This window comes from Sceloporus occidentalis, unplaced genomic scaffold, assembly GCF_023333645.1.
Source record: "Sceloporus occidentalis isolate IW3139 unplaced genomic scaffold, rSceOcc1.0.p SCAF_19, whole genome shotgun sequence".
Classification (NCBI taxonomy): Eukaryota; Metazoa; Chordata; class Lepidosauria; order Squamata; family Phrynosomatidae; genus Sceloporus; species Sceloporus occidentalis.
Genome location: NW_028316999.1, coordinates 3,330,542 through 3,354,526, shown reverse-complemented (window position 1 = coordinate 3,354,526; position 23,985 = coordinate 3,330,542). Strand labels below are relative to the sequence as shown.

General features: G+C 38.9%; 1 protein-coding gene across 1 annotated transcript in view; it reads right to left on the bottom strand.

The window, feature by feature from the left end:
- LOC149302318 (disks large-associated protein 2-like) overlaps positions 1–23,985 on the bottom strand; it is a 137,810-nt gene that overhangs the window by 71,087 nt on the left and 42,738 nt on the right. Inside the window, exons 2-3 of the mRNA XM_089482462.1 lie at positions 16,457–17,527; positions 7,541–7,740 (exon numbers count right to left, since the gene is read on the bottom strand). Of these exons, the coding sequence (XP_089338588.1) occupies positions 7,541–7,740; positions 16,457–17,527 (1,271 nt within the window). The remainder of the gene's footprint in view (positions 1–7,540; positions 7,741–16,456; positions 17,528–23,985) is intronic.

The window sequence follows — 23,985 nt, the reverse complement described above, 5'->3', positions numbered from 1 at the left end:
CAACCTATATACTGCAGAATCCTGGTTACTGTTGGTCTTTGTTTCCTTAATTTACCTGATTAGAGGCCGATTTACTATTTCTTTAAATAAAATTGGACCTCAATCCAAAGCATAAGAAGCAGACATGTGATAAATGGAAAGGACATCTAAGTGCAGAGTACTGATATCATCAAACCGAGAAAGTCTGCCAAAATATCTTATTTTAAGGTGTAATCTAATAAAGTTGGCTAACCACACTCTTAAATTGTATTAAAATATATGTAATGATTAAGTAGACCTATCACAAATTATAAACAAGTAAATATATATTTATTAAAGATCTCAACTTCCTTTTCTATTACGTGAACAAATGGGTCTGAAAAATGTTCTGTTCACCGCTAGATCCCTCTTTGTTTTCCTTGACTTGGGTGATGTCACTGCAGGGCTGCTCTCAGGGAAGCACTGGCATTGGCAGGGGCCCCCCCCAACTGAAATGCCGTCTTTTTTTTGTGTGTGTGCAGCCATGATTGACGGAGAGGAGAGAGAGGGGCGTCAATTGGTCGCTCAGGAATAAGTTTTTAGCAATCGCTCGGCACCCCTCACTCTTCTCCATGAGACCTCTGTCTTGGCCGTGGTGCCGGCATTTCATGCTGACGTCATATCCCGGCGCTCAGCAGTGATGCAGCACATGCTCCCGCCGCAGGACTTCTACAAGGTAAGTGAACTACAAAGGGGAGAGGGGGTAGATAGTGAGAAGGGGGAGATGGGGGTAGATAGTGAGAAGGGGGAGAAAAGAGGGTAGTAAGAATACTGAAATAAAGAGTCAGAGAATAAATTAATGTGTGAATGAGTGAGAGGATGAAGGAACTGATGTGTGCATGAATTGTGTGAATGAGTGAGAGCATGAATTAATCAGTTAATGAATTTGTGAGAATGCATTAATGAATATGTGTAAATAATTTGTGTGAAAGAGTTAGAGAATAAATGATTGTGTGAATGAATTGTGTGAAATAGAGAGTCACTGTAAAGTGTTTGTGTGTATCATAGGTGTATAATTGATTTGTGGAAAGGCAAAGATGGCACAAGCCGGGTGTTTAAGCCTTGGGGACCAAGATGGCACAGGCAGGGTGTTTAGGGGACAAAGATGGTACAGGTATCATGTTTAAGGAACAAAGATGGCACAGGGTGGGCTGTTTGGGGACAAAGATGTGTCTAATTTGGGTGCTGGTCAGGTTCTATGTGGGCACTGGGATAGCCCACCCACTGCTAGGATAGCCCGCCCACTGCCGGGGAAGCAGAACCCGTTGTGACAGTCCCCCTACATGCCACTCATCATGTCCCATGATATGCCTTTTAACCCCCTATATACCAGAGTAGCATATAGAGGTATAAGGCATTTCTGGAGGCAGAGTGGCATATAGGGGGTTAAAAGGCATATCATGGGACAGAGTGGAATATAGGAGGGTAAAAGGCATATCAGGGAGGCAGAGTGCCTTATAGGGGGTATATGGTATTTTTGGGGGCAGAGTGTCAAGCCTGGGGCAGATGTGCATAACTGGGGGGGCAGGTTGGCAAATAAAAGGAAATAAAAACCAAAAAATATTTTTCTCAATCATAGCTTTTATTAAATATGAAAAAAAATAGTTTGCATGAATTAATATTTACTAGTAAAACTTTTAATCAGGCTTTTTCTTTTTTCCTAAATTAATATTCCGTTTTTTGGGGGTCATCTTATAATCAGGGTCGTCTTATATCTGCACAGTGCAAAATCATATAAGATATAATTTTTGTTTCCTTTTTGCTGTGTTCTTTTTTGAGCAATGTCTCTTGTTTACAGCCGTTTGGCTCACCTTTCATTATAGATTTTTTTTTAAATTCCCCCAGAGTTACAACGTTCAAAGAGGTGCAGCTGCATCAGTAGTAGGACACTGGGCAGACAGTGGCATATGATTCCCCAATATGATATATTATACATATTCTATTGTCAACAATATTTATTGTCACCAATATTTAAAAAATAATAGGTAATATGATCATGCAGTCCCTTCCAATTTAACTTATCAAAAGTGCCAATTTTTGCAGTTTGTTTGTAAAAATGCACAAAACAGGCAACATATATATATATATATATATATATATATATATATATATATATATATATATATATAGCGACACACTGTACAGCCACAGATTTGTGCAATTCTATGTACCGATGATATGTAAAAAGGCTTTAACTCCAGTAAGTCTCCAGTCTAAGCCTCCTGGCTCAGCCACTTTCAATGTACCAGGGCACTCTACATCCCCACCTAAGTGGGTCTTCTTGGTCGGGTTACCAAAGTCTCTCAGAGAAAGAGAAAGTAGAAACTGAAAAGAAGCAGATCTTTTGAAGACTGTCATGGTGAAGCAATACTTCTTTCAGGTACAATTATTCACATGGAAGGAAAGGTAAATGAAATCTTTAATACATATCTTTATTTGTAATTAGTAGTAATAATAATAATAATAATAATAATCATATCATTGTTGTCCTACTAAAATGTAATATAAACCAGTCTGGATTCTACTACTCTATTATCTTATATTCATTAAAGAAAACAGTGTTTGTCCTCCACCAAGAAGCAAAAATGTTATTATTTGATCATCAATTTTGTTAGATTATACTTATTCCCATCATGCTGTAGCTTTTTTATTGTGATACAGTTAACAATCATTACTGTTGGATTTGTTCTGATTTGGCAAAATGCCCTGTTTTTTTTTAAAGATGAGATCATTGTATTTAGAATGGCATAATTCCTAATAATCTGTCTGCAATCTGTGACTGCTGGTGATAATTAGGTGATTTAAATCATTTTAAAACACAAATTTTCTTCTGTCAATCTTTTTATAATCTAAGGAGTCGCAGTCTTAGTTGACACTTAAATAAGTCATATGAATTACATTTTTTATTGTTTGTTTTACATTTAAGATGACCACTGTGTATTTAACAAAATAAATTTTAACAGTTCTCAGGAACCATGCAGATACTAGAAAGATGAACTAGTTTATCAACTTGCAGAAAATATATTGTTTGTGACAAAGCACCACTGAAAGGTATGTAAATAAATGGGTAGGGACTCACCACAAATGGAGCTGAGTTTACCTGGCCACTAACACTACAACTTTAGAATCTATATCAATCCTCACAGTAATTTCAAAGTATTATACCTGCTTTTTTTTTTTTACATGAATGGCCGTAGGAACCGGAGAGGGTCCCCTCAGTAAATCATGCGGGGGACCCGATAATTAAAAAATCCCTCCCAGGGCCATAGGAATCCCCCCCAATCTAAATGCTGTACGTCACCCAGGCAGAGGAGAGAGAGGGAAGCCAAGCAGTCTCTCATGAAAGAGTCTTCAGCAACCTGACTGCAGTGGTGGGAGTGCGAGGCCTCTGCCCTGGTGCCGGCGCTTCACGCTGAGCGCCGGAATATGACATCATACAGTATCTCACAAAAGTGAGTACACCCCTCACACACTCGGCTACATTGTAAAGAGTGTGCAGCCGGTATAACGGTCTAAATTTTCTGTTCCCTTAAAAATAGCTCAACACACAGCTATTACGGTCTAAACCTTGGCAACAAAAGTGAGTACACCCCTAAGTGGAAATGTCCAAATTGGGCCCAAAGTGTCAATATTTTGTGTGACCACCATTATTTTCCAGCACTGCCTTAACCCTCTTGGGCATGGAGTTGCCACTGGAGTCCTTTTCCACTCCTCCATGACGACATCACATGGATGTGATTTAGGGAAAGACAAATATTGCTCAAGCAGGGTATTTGAGCCTTGGGGACCAAGACTGCACAGACAGGGTGTTTATGGGACAAAGATGGCACATGGCTGTTTAGGGATAAAAATGGCTCACGTTGGGCTGTTTGGGGACAAAGTTGGCTCACGTGGAGCGGGGCCCAAGGAAATGCTTGCCTAGGGTCCAATTTTTCAATATTTAAAAAAATGTTTTTGTTACAAAGATTAGCTGTTTTTTTCTATATTTAATGTATTAAACGTACATTATTTTTACCAGTGTTTCAAGTTATATATTATTGTACATGTTTGCAAAAAAGAGATGGGGAGAAAGTGGGATAGTGAGGAAAGAGGTATCTGAAAAATGTTATCCCCCCAGATTTTTAGGGGTTCCTACGCCCATGCTTACATGTATCCTGAAATGGGTGTAACATTATTCCCTCCATCCTATTAATTACTTCCACCATATTTTCTCTCATGATCTCCTATCAAGAGAAAGGAGAAGAGGGAAAGAGAGTAGAGACTATACAAAATGGAGAGTGATTAGAAAGAAGAAAAAAAGATGAGAGGAAGGAAAGGAGGAGAAAGGGGAGAAAAGAAAAAGGAGAAAAAAAGGGAGAAAAAGATAATCAATTGAGAGAGTGAGAGGAGAAAAATATAGGTTAGAAAAAGAAGCAGAAAGGAGAGGAAATGAATGATACTGAAAAGGAGAGAGAGAGAGAAAGGAACGACAAGAAAAAGGACAATAAAGGTTATCAGAGGGTTATCTCCAAAGTACATAAATCTCCTGCACATGCACACTTAACCAGAGGCGTATCTACTGAAAATAGCGCCTATGGCAAGCACTGAAATTGCGCCCCTGTCCAGATATCTAAAACCCATTTATTAGCCCCTGCTGCCCATATATATATATATATATATATATATATATATATATATAAAAATATTAGTCCCTGCTGCCGATATATATATATTATACATATAAATATTAGACCCAGCTGCCGATAGCAGGTATAGATCAACACACAAACCCAGATCAATTGAAATTCACTTGTGATCTCACCGAAGGTATATATCAAATAAACAGAATCAGACATACAAATCCTGTATTTGCAGGTATACAATAATAATATACGAAACGTAGCATCGCAGGTATAGATCAAATAAATACATGGAAACAGCATTGCAGGTATTAATCAACTGAATAAGACATATTATCAACCCTGTATTTGCAGGTATACATAAATAATGTATGGAAACATAGCATAGAAGATATGGATCTACAGAATAACACAAAAACCCAGCTTTGCAGGTATAGATCAGTTGGAATTCACATAAAAGCACGGCATTAAAAAGGTATTTAAAACCCCCTAAATTACAGGCATAGATCACAGATTGCACACCCCAAAGTCAGCCCTGGTGTCCACACTGCCCACATAGAACCTGACCAGCACCCAGATAACACACATAAGATTTGCCATCTTTGTCCCCAAATAGCCCAGCACAAGTCAACTTTGTCCCCAAACAGTCCGGCCTGTGCCATCTTTGTCCCATATACACCCTGTCTGTGCCATCTTGGTCCCCAAGGCTCAAACCTCCTGCTAGTGCCATCTTTGCCTTTCCACAATTATACATCTATGATACACACAAACACTTTTACAGTCACTCACTAATTCACACTTTAATTCAGATAACTCATCCACACATTAACTCATGCTCTCTCTCATTCAGACAACTCATCCACACATTAACTCATGCTCTCCCTCATACAGACAACTCATCCACATATTAACTCATGCTCTCCCTCATACAGACAACTCATCCACATATTAACTCATGCTCTCCCTCATACAGACAACTCATCCACATATTAACTCATGCTCTCCCTCATTCAGACAAATCATGCTCTCCCTCATTCAGACAATACATTCACATATTAACTCATGCTCTCCCTCATTCACTCAATGCATCCACACATTAATTCACATTCTTTACTTATATCTACCCCCTCTCCTTCCCTTATCACTTTCTAACCCCCCTCCTTCCCTTATCACTTTCTAACCCCTCTCCTTCCCTTATCACTTTCTAACCCCTTTCCCCCTTTGTAATTCTCTCACCTTGAGGTCCAGCGACGGTTGCTAGACGCACCTCTCCTCCGCATCAAAAAAAAAAAAAGACAGCGTTTAAAAGCCGCTCGCTGGTGCCCCCCTTTCAAATGGCGCTTATGGCATGAGCCATAGGTGCCATACCCTAGATACGCCACTGCACTTAAATACTGTACCATTGCACATAAAACATGTACTGGTGGTATAGCAGATTCCAACTGCTAGGTTGGTTTGCCTCTGAGTTAAACTCTGGAGATTCAAAACCTTTATATACCAAAACCTTTGGTGACATAAATCTCTGTTTTAAAATAATACTGTTACATTTTAACTCAAAAATGTTTTTATTTATTCAGTCAGTAAGATGAAAAGAACTGCATAGAGTTGGAAGGTCCCAACATGTTACTTTGGCATTTATATTGAATCTTATCTGTCACTGAGATCATAGGATACCATTTTACAAAACATACCTCTAAAACTATGATCTATGGGTATCCTTTCAGTTGCATTATGTGCTGTCATATGTTTGAGCAATACTTGTAGCTAAGTATATTTTTCCTTTTTCTTCATGTGGCATGTAGTTCAATCCAAAAAGCCCCATGGACATACATGTATTAATCAACCCACTCAAGCCTTGGTAAACACATTTTTAAACTGTATTGCATTTTCCATTGTTGCCAATTAATTTTGAAACTACACAAAATGCTTTTGTTACAAGTAAATTATTATTATTAATATGTTATGCTTATTTTTAGCTACAGGCTGTAAATGTTCATGTTAGGTTCTAATTTGGCAGCACTGGAAGTATTCTATATAAAGGCTATTTTTAAGAAATATTGTACTTGCATTTGAAAACTTGAACAGAAGAGGCATATTAGGGCTGTAGCCCCTCTGCCACAAAACAAGTGGCAGATGGCCCTATGAGGCAATCAGATACACTACTTCTCAACGGGTCAGTTACAAGGGAGGTCTCTAATCTCCAGCCCATTTACACTATGGAGGATTGTGTTGGTCAAGTTACTAGCGCTACACCCAGGCACTACACATTCTTAATAGGCGGAGCACTGGGAATATGACATCATATCCCAGCACTCAGGAATAAGGATGGTTACAGAGTGGGCAGCTAGAGTCAGACTTTTCATAAAGTGACACAAAGTAATCTGTCATTCACAAAGTCACATAAAGACTTTGGTAAAGCTCTTCCTTTAACTACCACCTAAAAATGTGTACTTCTTTGGCTGTTTGAATTGTTGGGTTATACAGTAAAAGGGATGTTAACATAAAAGTAAGCAATGTTATTTGATATGGCCACGGGTTCAAAAAACACACAATTTACAACTAAACGAAAAAGGCAAATTATTTTTTTTGGGACAAGATAGGCTATCCATTATTTATATGTTGGGCATGTGTCAAATCTAATAATCTACCAAGTAAACTAGTATGTAAATTACTTTTTGAATTGTCATTCAATGTAGGTTTGGCACAATAATTTAATTTATTTATTAGGACGGTATAAAAATTAACACAATCTGCTTTATAGAGGCTAGAGAAATTGAGAATCTATACATAAGAAGGTATGCAAAGAAAAATATGCAAATAAAATAACAATAATAATAACAAAGTTAAATGAACTAACTTTAATATGCACTAAAAAGGAAACCAGTGAGAAAAAAATAACTTACTTTTGTCCCTCTCCATGAGATCTCTGTACTATTGATTTTAACAAAGGTTCTGGCCGTTTAGGAGATGTTTTAGGGCTTGTGTCAGAGTCTCCACTGTCTTCCTCCATGGCTTTTATATAACTTCCACTCCTCATTCTCCGGCATGGAATCTCCTCATCTTTATTGCCCGAAGGATACCCTCCCCATTCATCCTGAGGCACCTGGTTTAATGCCACACACATGCATATTAAAATTATGTAACCATTGGAAACATTATAGCATCAGCTTTTACAAAACACCACACAATACTAAGTTCAATGCCAATGGCCTTTCATACATAATAATTGTGTAGCTTGCACAAAAAAACATTACTAACTGCAAAAGTGGTTATTTTAATAATACAGATATTATAAGTCTACATGTTAGGACCCATCAGAAATGTTGGTTCATACTACTTGATATATCCAAGCTATAACAAGTTATTTCATACAGTTGTGCATATTTGCAATGGTCAGTATACCCTCTATAGCCATGCTATGATGCCAACAGTAGATTTTGGATAACTAAACACCTTCATATGATATATATATATATATATATATATATTACCCATTTACAACTTAGACACAACATCATTTTAGTTATTTAAACTTCAAGTGAGATAGGCAACATTGACAAACCTTAATTGTTTTTTAACAGGGGTGAAAAATGCATGCTTTGCAATTTAATTACCTGTCAAGTGAAATTCTCAGGGTAGAATCTAGACATTGACCACTGAGAAAAATGTTAAATTTAAAAGTAAAGGAAACAACTTCATTTATGATTAGTTTGTGTTAGATTGATACATTTTAAGATTTTAAATGAAAGTACTGTTAAAAGGTAAAACTAATACTCACACAATACTGAGAGGAGTCTAAATACTCTAAACTATGCATGCAAATTGATTACCAGATGAAATTCAACATGGATTTGTGTCATTTATGGAGTGCATATGTATATAATTAATTTTAATAAATATTAATAAAAATAATTATAATAATAATAATAATGTCAATAACCTCATTAAGAAACAAAAAGAAGAATATTAAAGCAAAACAAATTACTTTGATTAATTAAATAATATAATCCACAGTTTAGAAAGGTTCAAGCATTGCAAGGGTTATGTTTAAAACATTCTTTTAAACTTTCTACCTTCCTAATATTTTCTCTTTTGCGAAATGTGCCAGCAATCATACAAACATGTCCTTCGCAATAACCAGATCTGAAATGTATTCAGACATGCTTTATGGCAGTTATTAATTTAACAATTATCATTATTATTATAGAGAGAGGGCATTACAAATACATGCACGCAGAATGAAAGTCTTTAAATATATCCCATAGGCTAGGTTTCCACTTGGGTTTTTCTCCTGCGTTATTTTCTTGACGAAAAACACCAGGAAAAACGCCAAAAAAACTGCCACTGCATTTACCTGCGTTTTGGCGTTTTTTCTGGAGTTTTTTCTGGCGTTTTAGCCTTCCTGTGGAAATTGCTTTTTCTGCAGTTTTTCCAGCCTTTACAAGTTAGAAGTTTCACCCAGCTAAAAGGGATTAGGATAAATGGCAAGTATCTGCCCCCTCCTGATGTCATTTCCTTGGTAGAGTTCTACTTAAACACGCCCCGGCGGACCCTTTTGTCTCTTCTGTGGTTTGTAAGGCATGCTTTATTCCGAATGTCTGCACCTCTAGAAAGATTGGCCCCAAATGATGGTGCAAATTGTTTGCTGTTGCTTTTGGCACGCAGGATCCAGTTGGGTATGTTTGTTTGTAATGGCATGTTTGTTCCAAATGGTGTAAAATTCAATATGAACTTTGTTTTGTCTGAAACTGTTTGTTTCCAGCCTATTTCTCGTAGGACACACAGATACTGGGTCCATCCTCTGCATTGTAACTGTGGGAAAAAACGCCATAAAAAACGCCAAGGCAAAAAACCCACATGGCTTTTTCATGGCGTTTTTTTCTCTCCCATAGACTTCTATTGGAGAAAAACGCCAAGATTTCCTTGCAAAAAACGCCAGAGTGTCAACATGCTGCGATTTTGAAAAACTGCCACAGAGCCCAAAAAAGCAGAAAAACTCCAAAGAGGACTGAAAAAACACCGAAGAGAAAAATGCCAAGTGGATATGGCATTGTGCGATTTCCTATTGAAGAACAGCTAACATCTGGCTGCAGCGTTTTTTCACTAAAAAAACGCTGTGTGGCTGAATTGGCGTTATTATGGGCGTTTTTAGCAAAAAAAAAACCAAGTGGAAACCTAGCCTAAAGGTTGTTCATCTTCTATGAGTTGCGAAGAGAATAACAAATTTACACATGCTAAAAATTATGTGGTTGAACAATTAGTAATTATGTCAGTTACTGACTACTTCGTAATGACTTAGCCTATGTCCTTTTTTACTGCAATAGTTTAGAAACTAGACAGGTTGTGCATTGGGCTCAATTTGTGGCATACTATTCTTTTACTATGCTGTGTTTTCATGTGTGAATTATTGTTTAAATATTATTATGTAAAATAAAGCAAGTAGTAACCTCTGATACTGAAGACAAATGAGTTTTGTTCTCTGTGTTGTCTTTGAATTAGCCATTCAGCTAATTGGCTCCCTTTAGATGTGCTTGTATGTAGGAAACACTTTTTTCACTTTCCCAGGCTAAATGCAGGGTGGCAGGGTGTATGTTCTTATTCCAACTTAAAATATCTTCTGTTGCTATCCATAAAAATAAATGGTGAGAATAAGGATAACACTTGTTTAGCTTAAAAGGAAACTCCCACCATTGGCTTATTAATAGTATATATGGGTTTGCAGATAAAGGGTGTTTATTAGAACAGAATGAGATAAAAACCTGTATTTTACATGCAAGAAGTATTTTTTCCATGGACCTTCCCCTTTCATCTAAGTTAGGGTATTGGCTAGTTAATATCAATGGTGTGATAGGTATGTTCTGTAGACGGATCAGCTCATTACAGTGTTCCTATTGGTATGCAGTATTTACTATGCATTAAATTCAAGCTGGTTAGGTACATTTCAGCTTTAATATCATATTATTTAGGAATAAATATATGTTTACTATTGCAACAATTTGAAATATTATAGTAATTAAATTGTAATTGTTTTTATAGTAAACAAAGAAACATGTATTTTATGATTTGCTAGAAGCATTGGTTTGAAATATTTTAAAGAAACTACTGTTTTTAATTTATTTCCATGTTTATAAATATGTTATTAGTAATTTATAGCTTTCAAATATACTATAGTGGCTGATCTTTATCAAGTTCCTTTATATTTCTCTAATATTCCTGGAAAAAATGGGTCTATGTGGCTCTACTACCTGACTTTCAGAATACAGTTCCACTTAGGATCCTATTAGCACCCTAGGAGAACTATGTCTCTGACAGCCCCTTCCTAGACAAGAACGTCATGATGGGAGCTTCTACCAGCACATCGCCCCAAAACTGTAAACATATTGTAACCTTTCAACAATGTAAACATTATTTTGTTAAATTCGAAATCATTTTTCAATAGTGCTTTACTTACTGGAGATTTCATTAGGTTTCCTTTGGAAGGGTATTTGCTAAAAATGTTACATAGTAGCTGACATATATTTATGATTTTGTACAGGGGAGACTGACACCAATGCAATTAGGTATTAAGATTGAGCCACCACTATATCTAAAGTTAAAATGGTAGTCTACAAATACTTACATTGGTGTTCATCTCAGAAGCAACATGATAGCAAATATGTAGTTTGTTTCTTTTGCTAAGAAAGTATAATTTTTTTTTGGACAGCTATGAAGCAAGACATCAACATATTGTTCCACAGTAGGCATAGCAATCATTCCTTACTCAATTACACAGCTAGTTAAAAACTATACTTATGCTGCAATACATTAATTTACATTTTTTCTAAGGTACACAGTGCAAAATTGTGTCAGTTTTAGTTTGTCACTGCTGTTCTTATTTCTCATTGACTCATCTCAAGTTAGTTTATTTGGCTTGCTGTCAGCATATATACATGCTGTCGGCATATATACAAAAAAATCTCAGGATGGCTTACTTTTGCTATTGTTAAAAATAGTTCAATTACTATAACTAAATCAAGTATGTGTTGGAATAAACTATAATCTACGAACAGCTAGCGTGAAAAAGGTGTAAGAAATTTTCTAAGTAAAATAATGGATTTTTATCACAAAGGCCCGATATCAGTTATGACATTGCTGCAAATGGAAAGACAAATACATCTGTTTATTGCCAATTTGTAACTGCTAATCTGCAGTGTGACGGACTCGTCCCTTCAGGCACACCACTGTGGATATTATACCGCCCAACCACCCGTTCCCCTGGAACCCAGTTTCTATGTTATACCCCTTTTTCCTAATGCCCAGAAGCTGCCCTCTGCCGCCCACACCGCCAGGCCCAGTACCAGGACATACAGGTTTTACTTTTGGAACTGTTCGGTGGCTAGAATAGCCTCCTGCCCCACTATGTGTACCAGACAGGATTATCTCCACAGGGTGCCCAGCCAGGGCTCCAGCCTGACTATTGGTGGAAGATATCAGAGGCTAATCCCGTTATCTCCCCTATTGTTCCTGGGAGACCTGAATCCCCCAGCTAAAGGGGGCGGTGACGTTACTCAGACGTCTCATTCTGTGTGTTGATTATATGGATATATATACCTGTGTGTGTACAACAGGCCCGGACTGGGACAAAAAATAGGCCCGGGCATTTAAGCCTGAGCAGCCCATATTTATTTATTTATTTATTGTTAAAGCCCACCCTTCATGTACCATCTTTGCATTTAATCATTCACACAAATCATTAACACATTCATTAATGCAGTCTCACAAATCATTCAAGCAATTCATCCACACATGAATTCATTAATTGTCATACGCATTCACACAATTCATCCACACATTTATTCATTCATTCTCATACGCATTCACACTACCCCCTCTCATCATCTTATCTGCCCCTTCTCACTATGTTCCCCCTTTTCACTATGTAACCCCCTTCCCCACTTCTCAATATGTACCGCCTCTATCTATCCCCTCTCCCCCTTTCTCACTACCTAACCCCCCTCTGCCCCTTCTCACTGCAGCCCCTTCCCTCACCCTATTTACCTTGTTGCCAGAGCAAGCAGCAACTGCGACCGCGCCTGTGGCAGGGCAGGATTGACTTAGGGGCTGATGGAGCTGCAGCTCCAGGCTCCTACCTTAAAATAGGCCCAGTCAGGACCGGACTGACTGGGCCTATATGGCCGCATTAAGGCAGAGCCCCTTAAGCCCGCCGCAACTGCAACCGGGTCCGCCACTCTAAGGCAGAGCCGGCCTTAGGTGTTCTGGCGCCCTGTGCGGACTACTCCTCTGGTGCCCCCCCATCCCAAAAAAAGAAAGGAATAAAAACTTGTAACAAAACTCCCCTTTCTCACTATCTATCCCCCTGTATCACTATCTACCACCTCTGACTCTTCTCACTGTTATCACTATATACTGAGGCAGAAATTGACGGTGGTACAGCATAACACCTACCACTATATACTGAGGCAGACAATGACGGTGGTACAGCATAACACCTATCACTATATACTGAGGCACACATTGACAGTGGTACAGCGTAATCCCTATCACTATACATTGAGCCAGACATTGACAATAGTGCAGCATAACCCCAATCACTATATACTACGCCAAACATTGTTGTGGTGTAGGCCTACCACTTCATTGTCTGGCTTAGTAGTAGGGATGCACCGAAACGAATTCTGGACTGAAACCGAAAATGCAGCATTTACCTGTCCGAAACCGAATATGACCTCCCCACACCATAAAAAAACCCCTTTTATTTAAAGTAAGTAACACACCAAAATAGGACAAAACAATTAAAAAACAATATTATATGTATATATATATATGATTGTTAACAGCAATCACATTCCTATCATGCCCAGGCATACCCAGATTCCAGGATGTACTCGCAGACTTGGCATGATAGGAGTATGATTGCCCTATCTACCCCTTCTCACTCCCTTCTGCCCCATCTACCCCTTCTCACTCCCTTCTCCCCTATCTACCCCCTTTCCCCCGTCTCACGCCCTTCTCCCTATCTACACCCTCCTAACTATCTACCCTCTCCCTCTTTGAAGTTCACTTACCTTTCAGGAGTCCTGCGGTGAGGGTGCAAGGCCTCTGCCTCCCAGCTCTGCCACTGTATGGAACAGTATAGAGTGATGGGAGTTATGATGTACTTTTAGAGCATAATTAGATCATGAAAAAGACATTGGAAATGGTACAGCATAACACCCATCACTCTCACACACTTACCAATCCACACATCTATACCAATCCACACATCTATACCAATCCACACCTATATACCAATCCACACCTATATACCAATCCACACGTATATACCAATCCACACGTATATACCAATCCACACGTATACACCAATCCACACGTATACACCAATCCACACGTATACACCAATCCACACATACACCAATCCACACATATATACCAATCCACACATATATACCAATCCACACGTATATACCAATCCACACGTATATACCAATCCACACATATATACCAATCCACACATATATACCAATCCACACATACACCAATCCACACACATATATACCAATCCACACATACACCAATCCACACATATATACAAATCCACACATACACCAATCCACACATATATACCAATCCACACATATATACCAATCCACACATATATACTAATCCACTCTCACTGAATATTTTCCTACCTTTCCTCTTTTCTCCTTACAGCTCCTTTTCCTCCTCTTCGCTCCTCTTCTTCAGTTCTTCTGTCTTCTCTGTCTTCTTCCGGTTCAGAGGGCACGGACAGCGGTGGGCGCGGCTTCAGTGTTGTGCGCCGGGATCTAACAACAAACCCCGGCGCACAGCAGCTGTTGCCGCGCGGATCACAAGGGAGCGGTATCGGAGGTCTTTAGCAGACCTCCGGCTCCCTTGAGTGATTTTAAGCCGGCTTGAACCCGGCTTAAAATCACTCAAGGGAACCGGAGGTCTGTTAAAGACCTCCGATACCGCTCCCTTGCGAGCCTGCTCCTCCAGCGGCGGACATTACTGTCCGTCTCTGGAGGGGTGCCGGGTGCCGCAAGTTGGCACCCCCTGATGAGCGGCACCCGGTGCGGACCGCCCCCTAGAGTGTGACGCCCTGTGCGGTCGCACACCCCAAAGGCCGGTCCTGCTCTAAGGGTCCGGGAAGCCCCCACCAGGGCCGGCCTTAGGGGTTTGCGGCCGCACAGGGTTTAAATTAAAACATCAGGGGGTTTTTTCAACTTTATTTAACATCCTCCATGTTAAATAAAGTTAAAAAAACTTTATTTAACATGGAGGATGTTATATAAAGTTAAAAAACCCCCGATGTTTTAATTTAAACCCTGTGCGGCCGCAGACCCGTAAGGCCGGCCTTGGTGGGGACTTCCCGGCCCCTTAGAGTGGCGGACCCGGTCGCAGTTGCGGCGGGCTTAAGGGGCAGGTGCCCCTTATGCCCTGCGTTAATGCGGCCATAGGTAGGGTAGGGGCCTGGAGCTGCAGCTCCATCAGCCCCTAAGTCAATGCGGCCCTGCCGTGGCCCGGCCCACCGGTGTGCCCGATGGCCAGTCCGGGCCTGGTGTACAATAAAGCGTTCTTAATGTTATACCCTACACTGAGTCTCGGCTAGTGACTGGGAAACCGGGGAAAGTGTGTTGTCCCAGGCTAAGAGAGCATAAGATAGCGGAGGTAGTCGGTCGGACTAGCCAGCTCCGTGACATGCAGTGTAATAATTACATTATTATAAATGATATTAATTAAATGAAACATGGTAAGAAAGGTACATATTGATCGATATGGATCACACTACTCGTGCACAGAACACAGTGGTAAACCACAAGCCACCTGCCATGAATAATGGTTGGAAAGAAAAGATCTGCAGTTGAAAGTCATATGAATGCTGATCAAGAATATAACTTTACAACAATAATGTAAACATCGGTAGTGTATTACAGTTTTAGTAAACAATTAAAAAAATATTGCACCAATGTAGTTAACGACAACCTGCAAGGTTGGCCTAGAGGTATCAACTGCCACCCCTCATACTAAGAGAACTGAGGCCTGGAGCACTGGAGCAGCTTGCCTGCATGAAGGACTAAATAAAATAAGAACACTACTGTCCCTGAACAGATCCAAAGTGTGTGTGATATTTTTTCTTTATGGAATACACCTTGGATTCAGGTGTATCTTCCATATTACATAATGGAACCTGTCTATATATATATTTTAAATTAAATATTTGGTGATTGGACAAAAGAGAGGACATTTTATAAACTTTTTTGGTGATAGTGGAGGTTTAAGGAAAAAATTTAAAACATAAACAGAGGTGGGAACCTAGAAATACATTTTTATAGACATTTGAGGTTTATGGTCCTTATACAATCAAAAGTACCTCACAGAACCATTTATTCTACAGTGTTATGACGCATGTTAGTAAAATCAGAGAAGAGGACAAGAAGCTTTCAGATGCATCAAAAGTTAAGCATGGTTAAGGGTGAAAATGAATGGTACATGCAAAATCATGCTGTTTAATTCTGGCATCTATACTACATAGAAGAAGTACATATGAGGAACTCTATCTTTTGTATAATCTAAGTTTAAAGCATGAACTAGATCAGTGAAATTTGCAGTTATTATATTATGCCACACAACAAAATAAAACCAAACTTGACCTCAAGACGGTCAGCTGAATAAACCAGTGCCTTCTGTCAAGTTCTATTGTCCTAAATACAAAAGCTGCAAAAATCATGTACAGTCAAAATGTCACGTACTTTCCTATCCGTTGTTCATTTATTTTATAATATAATTTATACAGTTACCTGAAGGTAATGGCATGGTCTCAAAGACGATTTGATTTCCTGATGGACTAGAGGTTTATCCAGATTAAGTGATGATTTGCGATAGGCTTCTTTAGCTTGGCTTACAGTAAGTGTAGACCATGAACTCCTCTTCATGTATTTACCTTCAGGTGTCATTGATAAACCTTCACATGCAGAACATTTCATATCATTGTTACTTTTAGAAGTCTTTAAGGAAAGGTCTCCAAAATGCCCCTGAAGAGTTTCTGGATAGCAATGTGATATGTGATCAGTATGATGTCTATTCATAACACTAGCTGTTCGATAAGTGCTATCACTGTCCAAATTATCATCAGAACTCCACCAACCTGTCATTCCTGATTTATGCTTGGTATCAGGTTTACGGTCTTTACTTTTACTTCTTTTGCTATGTTTAGAATAATGACCATGATGGTGATCATCACCTCTACTGTCTCCCTTGGTACCATTTACATTGCCTTTTGATGAGCCTTCCAAAGAGTGAGACTTGGTAAAAAGTTTTTGAACAGAGTGAACAAGATGGCGTATTCTACCTGGACTTTCAGTTCGCTGTTCAGTTGTCGTGGATGTCTTCTGATACTGTAAAGTATGAAATCCATCCCTGTGCAGCGGCAACTGCTTCTCAAACTGATCCAACAGGTTTGCTGGTATTCTATTAATTTTACTACTACTAGTGTGTGAAGTGGCAGAGTCATCTCGTGTGGTATCATAATGTGTACTATAGTGCATTCTGGGAAAGGTGCTACTTGACAAATGATCACTCATCATCACAGGCATCATCATGCATTCTGAATGAATGGAACTCCTTGGTGAACAGCGGTGGTGATCCATAGGACAACTTTCGGTTGGGCTAAGAAGATATGATGGCCTAGGTTCCTGCCCATGATGTACATGGTCATGAACATGCTCACAATCCTCTGGGGATCCTAAGCCACACGTATGACTAGAGCACAACTGAGATTGATTCCGACTGCCAGATAATCCTTTCATGCTCCTAAGGGCAGGAGAGTATTTTTCTTCATTGAAATGCTGGGAAGGTGACCATGAGTATTGCTGTTGATCTGAAATTCAAAAAAAAGAACATTTGAAAACATGTATATGTTAACTACATCATTCCTGCTGAGGGAGAGTATATTATTACAGTATTAATTATGCATTACTATGATTACAACTAACATAAAGCAGCTGTTCTTCTGAGTTCGCTGAGGGCTTGGCAAGCTAATTATCTTGCATGCTCTTCTCATGCAGCATGTTCATTTCAAATATGTTTAGTGAGCGACTCAAGTTATTTTAATTGGAAATTAGCACACAAATATTTAATAACATTATACACACAATATATATTCATATAAATCGGCATGGGATAAATGAGAGATATCACAATGTTCTCTATGTTTATTTTTAAATAAATTACTCCTAATAACCATTATAACAACCCATTTTTCAAAAAGAATAATTTACCTGATAACCAAGGTGGCTGGGTGAACTGGTTATAACATCTAAAAGGGTAAGTCATTGGGTTGTGAGTCTGATGTTGGTCAATGAAAGGTAGAAAAAAGCATTGAGTTGAACACAGGGGGGAAGACCTGAACAAGTTTGAGATGACTTTAAAAATCAGGAGTTGACATAACAGGAGGGGTGTAGGTGTGGCTGCCCTCAGTTCAAGCAATGCTACTTTGGAAAACAGAATGATTATTTAATTTACAGAATATACTAGACAGCACAGAAATTATGCTAAGAGTCAGAATTTCAGCATTTTGTGCAGTGTGACCAAAGAGCATTTAAGCGTCTTCCCACATTTACCTAGTGGGTGCTTCCTGATTACTTAGGTTTAGTGTACCCATATTAAACAATTAAACAACCAGTCCGTGCCCTGCCCATGGTATTGGTTGGTATACCATTCACACAGTCTAGGGCTCTGATGTCAGGACAGGCATAGTCATTGAAACAGGGTACATGAAAATTGGGAAGGACTGATCCACTTCAATAGATTACCATCATTGTAACTCAAAGTATCTTGCAAGTGGCTAAACAGACAACAGAGTCTAGAAATATTGTTTTGTTTGTCTCATCTAATAGGATTGAGCCCAATGAATGAAAGAGCAGATTGGTTATTATGGGCACTTAGCATTCAAACTGCAACCAGTGTTGTATAACCTTCAAAATAAATGTTAACATTTACGACTGTATCATGATGGAGCTATTGCTGGGAAGTTGTATATTTTAACCTTTTCAATATGTTTCTCGGCTATAAACCAGTAAACGATCTGTTATTTTAAAAATAATTCTCAAGGCAAAGAAAATCACATCTGACAAGAAAATAATATGCTTTCAACTACTTATTAATTTTCCTGGAACCACAGGATACAGCAAAAATTTGCTATACTCTCACTTCAAAGAGTTCAAGTCCAACATTGATATGTGCAGTGGCCCCTGCTATGCCTTTATCACATAAGTGTGCTATAAACAGCACTGCACAACTATCATTAATAGCGCATTAGCACATCTGGCATGTTTTTTTCATCTTATAGGCACATGGCGTACTTGCATCTAATGAATGTGGGCTTTTAACTGATAACATCAATAGCAAGATCATTGTTATGCAATATTATTTGCTGGGGTATGTTCAATTTTTATTACTACCTATTGCAATGATCATTGTATTTTAAAAATAAATATCAGATTTCAAATAACCCAAGCCAATTAATAGTAAAGTAGAGGAGGTAAAAAATGACATTGCAAATGTCATGTTTACGATTGCTACACTTTCCATGATAGCATGGATAGAATTAATTGACAGTGATATTAACTGAATCATGCAAGATCCAAGATTTAGAGAGTGATGACTTTGATGAGGTTCATGCCAAGTTATCTATCCGGCTCCTTTTAAGAATGATCCGGCAGCAGTTGGTGGTCATCACTCTGCAACCCATCTTGAGGTTTGCATGTGCTTATCAGCAAATGTCAAACCTTAATGAGCATGTGATATTGGTGTGGAACAAAATAAATCTTATGGATTCCCGCTCCCGTTAATCCCTGTGATGCTGCGTAGACAAGGTAGGCTAGAGGTGGAAGGGACCAGGGAGATTAGTTAGGAGATATTAACAAAGACGAACATGAAGATTCTTCGTGTTGTGTGTTTTCATCTTTGTATACGTTTTGCATCCATAACATGTTTGTATTCGGGCTGAACAACGAAAACCCACTCTTCGTGTTCATTTTCATGTTCGCCCAATAGAGTCGCTTGCACTGACCTTTAACTCCTGATGCCGAAACTTGGCCTGGGGAGGGAACAGGAGTTAAAGGTCCATAGGAGTGACTCCATTGGTTGATGCTAGAGGAGCCCCCTGCCAGCAACCAATAGAGTTGCTCATATGGACCTTTAACTCCTGTGGCCTCCTCGGGCCAAGTTTCGGCATTAGGAGTTGAAGGTCTGCACGAGTGACTCTATTGGACACTTGTACGAACCTTTAACTACTGGAACCTCCCCAGGCCAAGTTTCTTATTTTCTTTTTTCCATATTGATACCATTCTACCTTAAACTACAGTCACACCACAGCTCGAAAGAGGGTTTATTATATTTATAGTGCTATCACAGGTTAGAGATCTCATAAAGATTGAAAACGGCTCTATGATTGTTCATTTACTGGAAATCTATTAATGTGTTTTTCTTCTTGCTCATAAAGAGCAAAAGCTGTCAAAACTGCAAACTAGTATACTGTAATAAACACAAAATACATATGGGAAATACATTAGGTGTTCTGGGACAGAAATCTCCAATACTAAGAAAAAATATTACAACAAAACAGTGCACTGGGGAAATATGGAACTTTATTTAAGAGTTTACTGGTTTGCAGTTTAATCAATCATTCAATTGGCTTCATTATACTTTATGCGCTGGTTATTATTTTTACACATTTTCCATATTTACAGCTCTCTAGAACATGGTGAAACTGGTTGCCACTCCAGATGATGATGAGAGACCAGAAATCAAATCTTTTTTATTGAACTATCCAAAGAGAGCTAGAGAATAAGTATACCTGTGCAGGCTACCTGAAGCTCTCCCCTTCCTGGGACAATGGCTCTACAAAGAGGGAAGGTTACCCAGACATAGGTATGTAACTAGCCATGTGTATAGGTTATATGCTCTTATAGACTTTAGTGGGTGGGGAGTAGGCATTGCCAAATGTTTCCCTGCCTGGGTAAAACCTCAAGAGTTTCCAGGCATGGGAATAGGATACAGCCAAGTCCTTTGCATGATACTTCTTGCTTGGCTGAACCCTATATGTTCCATATAGGGTTCAGCCAAATAATATTGTTGTGAAAAAATACACACACATATACTATATTGATCATACCTTTGGTAGAAATCAATATCGTACATAAAATTATACAATTTGCACAAAAAGCTCAAGAGTTATTCTACAGTCCTGTGGCCCTGGAGTGCAAAAGCTACCGCTAGCATTTGGGGGAAAAAAACATAAGAAGAGTTTAATGGCAAAGTATAGTTAGAAAACTATAGAACATTATTTTTTACATAAAAATGGCAAAAACATACTTTGAAATGGTAAGGACCTAAGTAAAATTGGGTGTTGCTGACAATACGGCCATTCCTTTTCGCGTTCTGTGGCACTGTAGACCCCTGTCTAATATGCCCTATTAAATCTCCCACGTTCTGTATATTAATGTAATGAAATTGAGGAAAAAAGATTTTATATGTTTGTCTTATAATGCTGATGTATGTTCTACAAAAGCACAATAGCACTTTGGTCTCTCATATTATTTCAGCATCGTTTCATAGTCATTCTCTATGGGTTATGGAAAAGAGCAGGAATACGCACAACAGGATATGTTCCAAATTTCCCATCTGCTAATGTTTTGCATGCTTGCTGACTGAATAAATCAACGCTTTTTATGTAATTTAGTGAAGATTTTATGCCTTTCACACTCACAGGTTCAGCAAGTTGATATGTAGCTTTCTGGATTTTTTTTTAATAAAAAGAGGTTTTTTCCAGGCCCATTTATCTAACTTGGCGAATAGCATTTAGTTACTAAGCAGTGCCTGTAACAAACAACAGGAGATAAATAATCAGCCAATGCTACTGTTGCAATTTCTCACCAGGTTATCAAATCCTAAACCCTGTTAAGGCTGATGCCATAAACTTCTAACCAATATAAAACAGCGCAATCTACTAAAGCATAATCTTACCTTTAAAATCCCTGTTCTGATTGCTAATGATGGGTTAATTTCTGCAAGACAATGGGTCTATTTACTAGAGTTGTGGTTTTTACATTTTTGGCTTCACTACATTATAAAGATCCAACCCTATAAAGCCTTTGCTGAAGGAAGATCGTGTCTGGCCGTGTATAATGTTTAGTTAAATCAGTGAAATTTTCTTTTTTTTCCTTACCCATTAAATTATAGAGGGCCAGCTCAACTTTTCTTGCTGGATGACCTGAGGGAGTTAAATAGTGAAGTAAGGAAGAAACCACAACTCTCCTGCAAACTCCCCTTTCAAATGGACTAGAGAGAAGAAAGACAGTGACAGAGAAGAAAGAGATACAGTAGAGAGAGTAGATAGATAGGGAATAAAGAGGATAAAAAGAAAGGAAGATAAACAAATATAATGGCAGAGAAAGAGAGATGAGAAAAAAGAAAAGGAAGGTCAGAGAGACAGAAAAGGAAGAGAGGGAGACAGGAAACAAAGTGAGGGAGAGAAGAAGTTGAGGAAAAGATCAGAAAGAGAGTGAGAGATTAAGGCTAGGTTTCCACTTGGGTTTTTGTCCTGCGTTTTTTTTCTTGATGAAAAACGCCAAGAAAACTGCCACTGCATTTTCCTGCGTTTTGGCGTTTTTTTCTGGAGTTTTTTCTGGCGTTTTAGCCTTTCTGTGGAAATTGCTTTTTTTGACCTTAGGCAGTTTTTCCAGCCTTTACAAGTTAGCAGTTTCACCCAGCTAAAAGGGATTAGGATAAATGGCAAGTATCTGCCCCCGATGTCATTTACTTGGTAGACCCCTTTGTCTCTTTTCTGTGGTTTGTAAGGCATGCTTTATTCCGAATGTCTGCTCCTCTAGGAAGATTGGCCCCAAATGATGGTGCAAATTGTTTGCTGTTGCTTTTGGCAGGCAGGATCCCGTTGGTTTGTTTGTAATGGCATGTTTGTTCCAAATGGTGTAAAATTCAATATGAACCAGTCCAGGACTTTGTTTTGTGTGAAACTGTTTGTTTTCAGCCTATTTCTCGTAGGACACACAGATACTGGGTCCATCCTCTGCATTGTAACTGTGGAAAAAATGCCATAAAAAACGCCAAGGCAATAAACCCACATGGCTTTTTCATGGCGTTTTTTCTCTCCCATAGACTTCTATTGGAGAAAAACGCCAAGATTTCCTTGAAAAAACGCCAGAGTGTCAACATGCTGCGATTTTGAAAAACTGCCACAGAGCCCAAAAAAGCAGAAAAACGCCAAAGAGGACTGAAAAAACGCCAGACAGAAAAACGCCAAGTGGAAATGGCATTTTGCGATTTCCTATTGAAAAACAGCTAACATCTGGCTGCTGCGTTTTTCCACTAAGGCTAGGTTTCCACTTGGTTTTTTTATGCTAAAAACGCCCATAAAAACGCCAATAGCGCCACCTGGCGTTTTTCTGTCTGGTGTTTTTTCAGTCCTCTTTGGCGTTTTTCTGCTTTTTTGGGCTCTGTGGCAGTTTTTCAAAATCGCAGCATGTTCACACTCTGGAGTTTTTTCAAGGAAATCTTGGCGTTTTTCTCCAATAGAAGTCTATGGGAGAGAAAAAACGCCATGAAAAAGCCATGTGGGTTTATTGCCTTGGCGTTTTTTATGGCGTTTTTTTCCACAGTTACAATGCAGAGGATGGACCCAGTATCTGTGTGTCCTACGAGAAATAGGCTGAAAACAAACAGTTTCACACAAAACAAAGTCCTGGACTGGTTCATATTGAATTTTACACCATTTGGAACAAACATGCCATTACAAACAAACATACCCGATGCATCAACTGGATCCTGCCTGCCAAAAGCAACAGCAAACAATTTGCACCATCATTTGCGGCCAATCTTCCTAGAGGAGCAGACATTCGGAATAAAGCATGCCTTACAAACCACAGAAAAGAGACAAAGGGGTCTACCAAGTAAATGACATCGGGGGCAGATACTTGCCATTTATCCTAATCCCTTTTAGCTGGGTGAAACTGCTAACTTGTAAAGGCTGGAAAAACTGCCTAAGGTCAAAAAAAGCAATTTCCACAGAAAGGCTAAAACGCCAGAAAAAACTCCAGAAAAAAACGCCAAAACGCAGGAAAATGCAGTGGCAGTTTTCTTGGCGTTTTTCATCAAGAAAAAAAACGCAGGACAAAAACCCAAGTGGAAACCTAGCCTAAGAGAGATGGGAAGAAGATGGGCGGGGACTAGAGAGAAAAGAGGGAGAGAAAAGGAAGATGGGAAAAGAAAAAGAGGGGAAAAAAGAGGTGATGGAGAGGAAAGAAACCAA